The sequence below is a fragment of the Centruroides vittatus genome, unplaced genomic scaffold, assembly GCF_030686945.1.
Source record: "Centruroides vittatus isolate TY-2023 unplaced genomic scaffold, ASM3068694v2 contig_715, whole genome shotgun sequence".
In the NCBI taxonomy this organism is placed as follows: domain Eukaryota; kingdom Metazoa; phylum Arthropoda; class Arachnida; order Scorpiones; family Buthidae; genus Centruroides; species Centruroides vittatus.
The window spans coordinates 118147-129730 of NW_027122454.1; the positions used below are offsets into that span (position 1 = coordinate 118147).

The following is an 11584-nucleotide window of genomic DNA, read 5'->3' on the forward strand; positions in this document are numbered from 1 at the left end:
ATTTGTTTACGAAACACGAAAATTGCAAAAGTTTTAAAACTCTTTCCGCTCTCTGGGGACTAAAGGGTTATTTTTAGAAAACCCATTATGGGTTAGGGTGGGGCCAGGTAGCGATGGAGAAGGGCCCAAGTATCCGATCAGATCACCCCCAAAAATGCCTGGGGATTTTTCGATTCGTTAGGATTCGAGTCCTCCAGTGCGGTAGACTGCCACCTTGATTGCTCAACCATTCCGGCCGTTGGTTATTGGGCCTAAAGACATCTGTTTAAAAAAAAATCTGAATTCTGTCTTTAGCGTAAGAAATATATAAGTTATTTAAAGTTAAATCACCAAATTATGTCTAACTGAACGGGAACAAAAGACCCGAAATGCATTTCGGACTTTCATTTATGGTGGTAGGGTACAGTACATTATTGCATAAAAATCTCTTCATAGAAAATTGTGTCAGTGTGATAAGCTTTAAAGAACGATTGTGTATGATAGCACAAATATTATAATTAATTTAGTTAAAGGGCAAGAAACATTAATGATATTATTTGAAACGGACTATGTCATTGGTTTGCTTTAATTTGATTTAAAACGGAGTAAGAAACGCATCTGTAATCATGGACTTTTATCATTAGTTTGTTGTTAACCAATGGATAAAACCACCGAACACCAGTAAAGAAAATCGACTCGTGGGCCTGGCCATGTGGAGTTTCCAGGGGAGCCAGTTTTCCATAAAAATTCATTCCGGGAGGTATCCCTCTTGGCAGAACGTGACAGTGGGCAATCTACTCAGAGTCGCATTGTCGTAAACTAATGAACCAATAATTGGTTTTATTAATTTAAAATCTCGTTACAGGCATCGCTCCTAATTATCAATTTCTATTATATATAACTATTTACTGTACTTGCGCACATAAATGACATCATATCCGTTGTATTGACATACAACAGAAGGGTGCTGTTAGCTAATGAAGCACATCTATACACTTAAACAGCACACTACGATTTAACGTTTCCTCTTCCAGTATAAACCTACGAACAAGAACAAGAACAAGAACATTTCCTCATATGGGACATAAATATATTTTAATGTAAGTTAAATGTTTAATTATTCGATTTACGTGTTCTTTCTTTTTATTTTCTACAAACTGTTGTTTCGAGACTAAAGAGTATTATCTAAGAATATTTACTTTCAATTTCTGTTTGTCACGTGAAAATGAAAGTAACCAGAAATGAGGCTGTAAATAGCTACTTTCGACGTTCGACCTTCGTTAATTAAACACTGTAAAATCATCGAAAGTAATGTTATAAGGCTAGATTAAAGCTAACAATAACATTTTAGTACCGTTTTTATAATTTTTATATCGAAATTTCATACCTATAAGACTAGAATCGTTATAGAAATAACATAATTAATTCCCACACCATACAAATTTTTTATGGTATGATGATGATGGTGATGATTGCCCAAGATATAATTCATTATATCTTAGACTAGTATACTTTATTCTTTATTATTTAGTAAAATGCGATATCTCTGGGATAATAGAAGTCCCTTTTACCGTTATCTTGTGTCATATAACTAGGAATGTCTGAGGGATCAAAAGGAGTAATTTGCCTTAATTTTGGGGGGGCAAATTTTCTTTTTGTTTAATAAAATAATTTGCCATGGGGCCCTCAATATGTATTTTTTCAAGCCCCGTTACCCCTGGGGACCCTGCATACAAATACAGTACACAAAAGTCTAAACCATTAGGCCTCAACATACGTTATGTAAATATAACTTATATATATATATATTTCTGAATGCATTTGTGTGTTTGTCCTCATTAATGCGCGATTTTAGCAATTATTTATGGATTATAATTAAATTTAATGTGTTAAACCTTCTGATTTATTTAAATTATCATATATCTTTCCCCCTAAATTTGGGGAGATTCAGCAAGACAGGGAAATTTAGGGGGAAACTCGAAGTCTACCGGCTAGTGGAGTTTCGGTGACATGTAAGACTTTCCGAAAGTCACATAACTTATGACAGTTCTCTCTTGAGAATCTTGCAGCGAGATCCAAAGCAGATCGCTTCATCACATCGTGCTTTTGCTCAACTGTGCCCACACCACCTGTGCCCTAAAGTAAAAATACTAATATTTTTTATCTGTAGAAAACTATTCAGAGGGAATTTTTTCCAGCTTTCAGGGTGAATTTCCGGTTTGTTTAGGGGGTTTTCACGATAGAAGGTTGGCAGCTGCGCCGCATCTATCCGAGGGATGGAGTACGTGACCTTATACCTCCAATTTTCCAGTGTTAAAGTTTTATTCTCCTTTATTTTCAGAATAAATGGAGCACTTTAAATCGTCAGTATTAAGAATTTTTGAACTATCATTTCAACGATTGCAATCAAGTGCATCTGCTGAGGAAGCAAGTACTTCGTCTTCTGAGTTATCCAAAAGAGATCAAATAGATGTAAAAGATACACTTTTTGTATATAATGTAAATTGTTAAGTCTTTTATCTAAGTGTGCTGCGAAAATGGCATTTAAACAATTTTATTTCATACACTTTACATCATTTATCTTTTACAGAATTAATCAAGAAATGTAAAGAAAGAGTCATCTTTGATTATGAAACACACAATGCCACTCAAAGATCTTTATCTTGGAAGGGTACTAGAGAAAATATTCCACAAATGAATTATTATCCTGTAGATTTGATGCTGCTGGAAACATTATGTAGGAAATCCAATAAGCGATTTTACTGACATCGAGCATATGTTTGAGAAAGTTAGTGATGGACATAGAAACATTCTTGTTAGTGGTAAGCCAGGTTATGGAAAATCTACATTGTGCAAGAAAATTGCATACGATTGGGCATTTGGCAATATGGAATCGAGTTATCTAAGCCATTTGACTTGGTTGTTGCTCTGACATCAAGAAAACTTCAAGGTAAAAGTGTAATGAATGCAGCTCTAGAAGCAATTTGTGGATATCCAGAAATGAAGAAGGAAATATGGGAAGCTAATTTAAATATTTCAATTATTTTAGATGAATGCGATGAAATTACTAATAAAAATTCAATCATACAATTCATAACGAATGATTCTTTTGAGATTTCACTAAATATGACGATTCTTGTAACCAGTCGCCATCCTGCTGAAGTTAAAATAGTGGAAGTTATCAATTCCATATCTTTTCTCGTGGGAATTTTTCCTCAACAGCAAAAGAAATACGTCAGGTTAATTTTCAAACAGTCTGAATACAAAATGAACAGTCTTCTGTCACTGATACAAAGTAATATCTTCCAGTCTGTTTTATCAATGAGCCCATTAATGTTACATTTGCTTTGTTTTCTGCATTGCTATGTTGGTTTAGAAAATATCGAACGAAAGACAGAATTGTATGTTCTGATATTTAAATTATTTATCAAGAGATTTATGGAAAAGAACGGCGAATGCCACCATTTAAAAAAAAGGAAAATATTTTTATGGGGAAGACCTTTTAGTTCGATTGGAAAAATTGCTTTATAAGAAAAATGTATACACAGATTTAAAATTCCTCTTACTTTTCAAGAAGAAACAAATGATTACATTTGATAATTTACAGGAATGTTTCCCCAATATCGAGGATCTTCAATTTATTCTTGGACTTGAATTTCTTGTTTCGTACCGTGACAAACGTAATTCCTTGTTCTTTTTCTTCGTAGATGAAACTTTCAAAGACTTACTCATTGCCCTTTACCTTCGTAACAACACCAAAATGCTATTTTCACAATTTACAGATGGTTACAGCATTGCTCTCGAAAAGTCTACAAGTGTCAGTTATGATATTATTATGTTCTACTTGGGACTTTATGGAAGTAATGAAATTCCGGAAAATTGTCTAAATTATTTAGATAAAATCATTTTTCTGTTGAAAGTTGCAACGGAGATATACGAAGAAATTAAAGGTGAAGACAATAAGGCAAGGGTCTGGAAGAGAATGAAGAAGTATTTCCTTTGTAGTGATGACTTGAACTGTGGAACACCACCATCGAGTTGTTTGCAATTATATTGTTTTCTAAACTTCAATGAAAATGACGATGCTCCTCAGTCACTCAGAGTATTTGAAGAGTTGCACGATCAACTTACACATCCAAGTCACTTGGAAATATTTACATTTCTGTACATAAAGCCGTATCATTTACTTTCAATTTCAGAGAACAGTTGTGGAATTAAATATAATCAAGTCCTTAGGACCTTTCACAGTTTGGTGACTAACCGTACATAGGAAAAGTTTAAAGTATATATCTGTGGTGTTGTATACCAATATGAAATTAGCGTTATTAATCCACTCATATTGAGCACCGGAATAAATACATTCCCTTGGACATTCGCGAAGTTTTTCACTTCTATTGAAAACCCTGCGGACGTATCGGAAAGAAATGAATTACGTGAATCGGGTGAAGAATTGGTGGCATTGAAATTTTCTACAGAAGAAAACATAAAATGCATATCTTTATTACTTAAGAAAGATCTTTTCCAAAGTTTACAGCCTTACATAAGGGTTTTCCACCATTTCTGAATGATATTTTGATTTCAAAATAGTATAGAGAATTACGCTTGATGAGATCTTCTACTGAATTAAACCTTATTTAAGCAGTAAAATCTGTGGCTATTCCGGCCCGCGATTATTTGCCTCTCGGTTATCCGGCAAACTCTCCAGTATGATCAATGAAAATGTTAGTCGTATCATACACACCTCCAAAAGAATCGCTACCTAACGGTAACGTCATTCATTGTCTTTATGCCCATATACAATTTCAGTAATCCTGTAAGGATTTCTTTCGAGGATTACTCTGCGCAAGGAAAAACCGGATTAGAGAGAGTCTACTGTGTTTATGGAAAAGTGCAACATAAGAGTATCACATAAGATGTGTAAATATAAAAATGTTTTCTGAAGATGGAAGTTAAAATGTTAGAATAAAAGATTCTTTCTTTGCTTTTAATAATTTTATGACATTATATTGTATTGTAAATTCAATTTATTATTAAAATATGATACGTGAATATTTATAGGGCCTAAATAGAAATAAACTGTTTGCAATTATGATTTCCTACTTTCAATTATCTCGGTAGGTTTGCTGTATAACTGCTTACTTGCTGTATATGATGTTTTGTTTAAGAAACTGTTCTTTTCACTTACTGTAGCAAGATTATTTGTATTTTTTACTTAAATAAATTTCATTATTAATATCAAGTTTGGACAATGCAATGAGCCACATTTCAATCACTTATTCAAATAGCTTAAAATTGCCCTACCGCTTCAGCTTTCGACTACCATATTCAAATAGTTGTAAAGAATGGTTAACAAACAACCCCCGATTCCCCGCAGAAGAACTGGCAGTATAAATGAAGGTCGGGTAAATCTGAAAATTTGTGACATATTTTTCTATTTCACAACCCACTGTAGGGCTAATTAATCACCTCAAATTCCCATAGGTACGACCTCTCTCGCAATGACTACATTGTATGTACGAAGTATTTAATATCCCAGTGTTTGGTGTTAACTGTTCCAACGAATTATATACAGTATTAATAATTAAATGTGGTAATTATTAATAAATTATACAGCCTAGAAGACACATTAGTATATAGTAATTAAATTTATCATCACAATTGCAGATTATTTAACTGATTGCGTGTATTCGTTATCAATTATTCTGTGTAGAATTCACGAGTGTAATTACCTATTTTTTAATGCTGTTTCTGTTGCGCGAGAGAACAGTAATCACGAGCGCGTGATGCCTTATCGGTTCCTGTCACGTGTTCGCGATTGTGGTGTCGTGTGTCATCGTTTAAAACGATGCTTCGTAGGTTGTGACGTTTCCTCCTATAGACAATATAAATACATTTTAAGGTAAGATAAGTGATTAATTAGTCGACTTTCGTGTTATTTTCCTTATTTTCTGTGAGTTATGGCCCGAAATTAACGCTTTTAAGTTACTTTTGAAGTAAGAACACTTACTTTCGATATCTATGTGACAGCTGGAAATGAGGCTCTGAAATACTGCACTGGACTTTCAGGATCGCTTAATTAAACTTTATAAATTTATTTGTTAGCCATTTTTCATGTACAAAATCACAAATTTAACTTAAATGTAATTGAATGTGACGTTCTAAAGGAGTGTTTAAGGCGAAGTGTTTGCTTTTATCTCTTGTTGATTATTAAATTTTTAAACTTTGCAGGGCGTTTATGATACCATATTAGATAAAATTGGCATAGTAGCAAGCCGTAAAGAAGAGAGATTATTTTAGATAGAATCAATGTATATTTCCTTAATTATGGATATTATAATTATTAAAAGATAGGCCTACAGTCAACTTACAATTTGAAAATAAATAACTTCGGCCTGGTTGGAATGGATTGATGGAATAAGGTAACGCAACACATGGGCAATCTGCACAAGATGAGCCTCTCGAGAGGTGGAGTACTGGCCCCTATAAAGTATATTAGAATTATACATTATGTGAGGTTAGCCGACTGGGTGGAAAGTGTCACGACAATCGAGCGGTCAATACCGTCGTGTGGGAGTGAAAAGACTCACTGAGGCAGGTTTTCCATCTTAAAACCGTTTAATAAAATAAAAAGTCCTTACAACAATTCTTATAACAAGGCGTAATGCCTATCCAAAAGTGGGAAATCGGTCTGTACAAAAGTTCAAATGTTCCCGACGATCGTTTCTCTTCCGGCGAAGGTGATGTGAAGAGCGACGGCCCCGGGGCGCACAGCACAACTTGAAGAGATGATTTCCGGCGACGGGGTGTACCTGGGCGAAACTTGTCGGCACGGGACGTCGAAGGCAAATCTCGAAAAGTCGAACAAGGGACATTTAATTCCTCCTATTCGTGTGTGAAAAGGAGATCTTTAATTTCTCGATTGATAGCCCACTTTCGGACCTCCAAGTCGATCCCAGTTCGAGTCCTCACAATTAGACAGGTGAAGGAAACTTAGAAAACTCTTCTTATTTTTTGGCTATTATCACACCATGGAATTTTATTTGGCTTTCTTTTTTTTATTTCCTCTTTATTGGAGGTGAACGTTATTAAATGAGCCCCTTACAGCCAAAGTGGTGTAACTCCACTTTTGAAAAAATCTGCATTAATGCTAGAAATGAATTACGAATATGTAAAACTACCTACAGAAATAATGGTGTAGCTCCTAGTTCCCAAACAGCTCCAGAAATGGCAGCACAAGTTTATGCAGTCAGCAGTGTTATCTATCTGTTGATAGCCAAAGTGGTGTAACTGGCAGTTACACCAATATTCCAGTTACTGTCGTTGTTCTAGTGTCATGAATGCTACATGCTACTGATTGTATATCCCTTCTGCACTCACGTGATTTTTGTAGAGCACCAACGGCAAAACACATCGTATTATACAGCAATACATGCACAGGACAAAACCGGAACTGGAAGACGGCATTAAATTTATTGAGGCTAGTTTTGAGTGCAGACAACAACGTTGAAACCATTGATCAAAAGTTTATGACTAGTGGTCATTCCTATCTTCCGAACGACTCACACTTTGGCTCAATTGAACTGTACAGTAAGAGTCAACATATTTTTTGCCCCTCTGACTGGTATTGAATTATCACGAAAGCAAGGAAAAAGAATCCTTTCCATCTTACTGTGATGTCTGGCAAAGAGTTTTTAGCTACACAAAATATGGAAACCATTACCAAGAGAAAGCGTGATGAAGAAAACCATCCAGTTTCATGGATTAGGTATCAGAAATCCGATCCATATACAATCTTTTACAAGGAGAACATGTCTGATGAGCAGGCATTTTTCAAGCTGAACATCAAACCACCACGAATACGAGGACGGCCGTTACCACTGGCAAAGGTACAGGTACCTTTGTCTCAACTCTACAATAGACCAAGGCCTATGACAGAAGAGGAAAAACAAGATATGCAAGAACTTTTGGTCTACATTCCCCCTATCCATCATGCATACTATTTACACTTCTAACTCTGTTGAAGACAATGGACCACCGCCTGCTGATGATACTAGGGATGTTGAATAACAGAAACTGCTGTGGCTGATATCTAACTAGATGACATTGATTTATATCATTTTTTGACGTAATATACTTTTTTTAAATAAAATAAAAAATATATTTTTTTTGATTATGTAAGTTTGTTCTTAAACCATACCCTCAATCTGTGTAAAGCCAAAGTGGTGTAAGTCAGTTTAAGTGCTTATAAGTTACTTATAAAGTGGGAATAAGGGCAAAAACACATACATGGGTTAAAACAATCAGTTTTGAACACATGGGGTGGGAAAATTTTTGTTTGCTAGTATTCTAGAATTTTCAACTACTATTCTACTAAAAGTCTTTATATCTCAAAACAGGGTTTAATGGATTTACACCACTTTGGCCTTAAGGGGCTCAAATAATAAAGAGAAAAAAGCCAAGTCAAGATGGTATGATAAGTCCAGCCATCATAAAACGTACTGTCATCCGGCTATTCTATGTTAATTACAAGTGACTGAATTTGAGAACATAATACAAACAAAACAAGTTAAATAAAAGCATCTAATAAAATAATATACGTATCTTTCTGTAGAATATAAAGACAATAAGGATCAAATACTAAATCTAATGTATTTCTTGTTTTTAGATCACAACTTGCCATGGCATTGAAACAATATACCAATGTAGTTCCTGAACAGGGTCCACAAGTATTAGCAAAGTATGCAAAGAAAATCCATTATGGAGATAAATATTACTTACATGTTTACCAAAACCAGGATGTCACAAGTAGGGGTATGTATTATAATAATGTGATTTTGATATTCATACACCAAGTTGAAAACCTTAACTGAATTTAACGTTATACAGTTAGTGAAGAATCGAACTTACAACTTGAGGAACAAGTGCAGTCAATTTTATCTGAAGAAGGATCTTTGACAGAAGAAAAAGGTATGCTTTGTAATATAGATTTTTAATTAATTAATTTACTTTATTTTAATATGAAATTTTCTTTTAAACAGTTCATTATGTATAAATTTAATACCAATAATATTTTCAGAATTATTCGAGAAATGTAGAGGACGTCTGAAGAATGATTATCAGACATACAACGCTTATATGAGATCTTTATTTTGGGACAATAAGAGAAGAGACTTTCCTTTAAAGGATTATTATGTTGATTTGAAACTGCAGGAAACAGATTATTTAGGAAATGCAATTGGTGACATTGTTAACGTCAATGATATATTTCAAGAAATTAGTGGTGGACACAGAAACATTCTAGTGTTTGGAGATCCAGGTTATGGTAAATCTACGTTATGCAAGAAGATTGCGTACGATTGGGCCATTGACAATCCTGCATTGAGTTATTTAAGCCATTTTGACTTTGTTATTGCACTGACATTAAGGGAACTTCAGGGGAAAAGTGTAATGGATGCAGCTCTAGAAGCAATTTGTAAAAATGAAGATGTAGAAGTGAAGAAGAGAATATGGAAAGCTAATTTAAATATATTAATTATTTTAGATGGATACGACGAAATTATGGATAAAAGTTCAATATTACAGTTCATAACAAATGATTCGTTCGATATTTCTCGAAAAATGACGATTCTTGTTACAAGTCGTCCTCATGCTGCCGAAGAAATAAGGGAAGTTATCAATTCACGATTTCTTCTTAAAGGATTTCTACCCGAAGAACAGGAAAAATACATCAAATTAGTTTTAAATCAGTTACAATATGAAATACACGATCTTCAGTCTATAGTAGAAGGAAATTATTTCTCTTCTACATTATCCAAATGCCCATTAATGCTACATTTGTTGTGTTGTTTGCATAAGAACGATTCCTTAGAAAATATAGAAAGGAAGACAGATTTATATATTTGTATACTTCAATTACTTATCAAGAGATTTATGAAAAAAAATGGCGAATGTATGCACTTGAAGAAAGGAAAGTATTTTTATGGGGAAGACCTTTTAGTTCGATTGGGAAAGTTATTCTATGAGAAAAATATATATACTGAATTAGAATTCCGCCGTCTTTTCGAGAAGAAACGAAGGATTACATTCGATGATTTAAAAGAATTCTTTCCCCATGAGGAAGAAATTAAATTTATTCTTGGTCTGGAGCTTCTCGTTCAGTGTTTTGATAACGATATTGAATATTTTGATGATTTACATAAAAGCTTCAAAGAATTTCTTATTGCTCTTTACCTTTACAAGAACACTGAAGTGTTATTCTGGCAAAGTGCCCATGATTACTCTAGTGTCATTCCTGAAGATAATAAGGTCAATTACTATATTATTACATTCTACGTAGGTCTATATGAAAGTGATAAAATTCCAGAATATTGTTTAAATTACTTCACGAAACTTGTTTTTCCGTTACAGAATGCTGTTGAAATATACAAGGAAATCAAGAACGAAAACAATAAGATAATACTTTCGAAGAAAATGAAGAAGTTCTTCTTAGGCTTTAAAAGGTTCCATGATGAAGTATTACCATATACATTCTCTCAACTATACTGCGTGATAGGGTCTTATAGAGATTGCAATTCTTATAGGAGGCTTGTTGAGACATTTAGACGGCTGCAACGTCTAATTAAACCTTCGCATCAATTAGAAATATTTATGTTTCTGGACGTGAAACCTCACGACTTACTACCTTCACGTCCTTGGGGAATTAACCAGTGTAATGGACAAATGGAGATCATTCGAGATTCTATTATTAATCACGAATGGAAGAAACTTAAGATATATTTCTGTGGTGTTGTATATGTAGAGAAAATTAATGTGTTTAATCCATTCTTATTGAGTACCGGAGTAAATGCGTTTCCTTGGTATTCAGTTAAATTTTTCAGGTGTGTGGAAAATCCTGCACAAATACCGACAGAGGTGAGAGAAGAAATAAGATTATGGGATATGGATTTAATTGCATTGAAATTTTTTGTAAAAGATAATAATTGCAGATCTTTACTAATACGTAAAGATCTGTTTGATAGTTTACAGCCTTATATCAAGATTTTCCCCGAGTTATGATGTAAAATTTTTAAGAATTTGTTTGAAGTTATGTAAGACAATGAAGGAACAAATCGTCTTTCCTGCTCAATCAGTATTTGATCTCTTCTATCAGTGTCCAAAATTTTTCTACCAATTGGTGTGTTTAATGTTTCATATTTATTTATTATTGTAGATTTATAATGACACCCAAACATTCTTCGGTTTGTAATTGTTTTAAAGCAGAAAGGATTATAGATTTTACATTTATTTCATTGAATAAAAGCTGAAAAATGATTGGTGAAATAAAATTCGAATTTGTTTATTGTTTGTATTATATTGGTAAATATCATATCATTTATTAAAGTAAACAAACGAAAATCTTTAAAACAATGTCAATATGGAAGAATTTTGTGCATGCTATGGTGAAATTTTCCTGTGATATATCACGTTAGTACAACACTTAATAACTGTAACTTTAATATTGTTAAATTATCTCATTAACTACATTACTTCCTTGTCATTTTTGCGGAAATTTGATAATACAAGGTGTTTCATAAGGAAGTGTCAATATTTTACAGCGTGTTTTAGA

At 33.6% G+C, this 11584-nt stretch overlaps 1 protein-coding gene across 2 annotated transcripts; it reads left to right on the top strand.

Moving 5' to 3' along the window:
- Positions 1-5748: 5748 nt before the first annotated feature.
- LOC136980585 (NACHT, LRR and PYD domains-containing protein 10-like) lies at positions 5749-11317 on the top strand. 2 transcript variants are annotated; one of them, XM_067276725.1, is made up of 4 exons: positions 5749-5878; positions 8645-8790; positions 8866-8946; positions 9056-11317. In XM_067276725.1, the coding sequence occupies exons 1-4, from the start codon at positions 5763-5765 to the stop codon at positions 11032-11034; spliced, it is 2322 nt and encodes a 773-aa protein (XP_067132826.1). In that variant the 5' UTR covers positions 5749-5762; the 3' UTR covers positions 11035-11317. The 2 variants fall into 2 exon arrangements, with proteins under 2 accessions (XP_067132826.1, XP_067132827.1); XM_067276726.1 differs by having other exon boundaries at positions 8645-8784.
- The last annotated feature ends 267 nt before the right edge of the window (positions 11318-11584 follow it).

Bases quoted from the DNA above. Each gene is read 5' to 3' on its own strand.
- LOC136980585 (XM_067276725.1), top strand. From the start codon at position 5,763: ATGCCTTATCGGTTCCTGTCACGTGTTCGCGATTGTGGTGTCGTGTGT. The intron at 5,879-8,644 runs GTAAGATAAGTG...TCTTGTTTTTAG, and splicing joins CAATATAAATACATTTTAAG to ATCACAACTTGCCATGGCAT. The intron at 8,947-9,055 runs GTATGCTTTGTA...TAATATTTTCAG, and splicing joins ATCTTTGACAGAAGAAAAAG to AATTATTCGAGAAATGTAGA.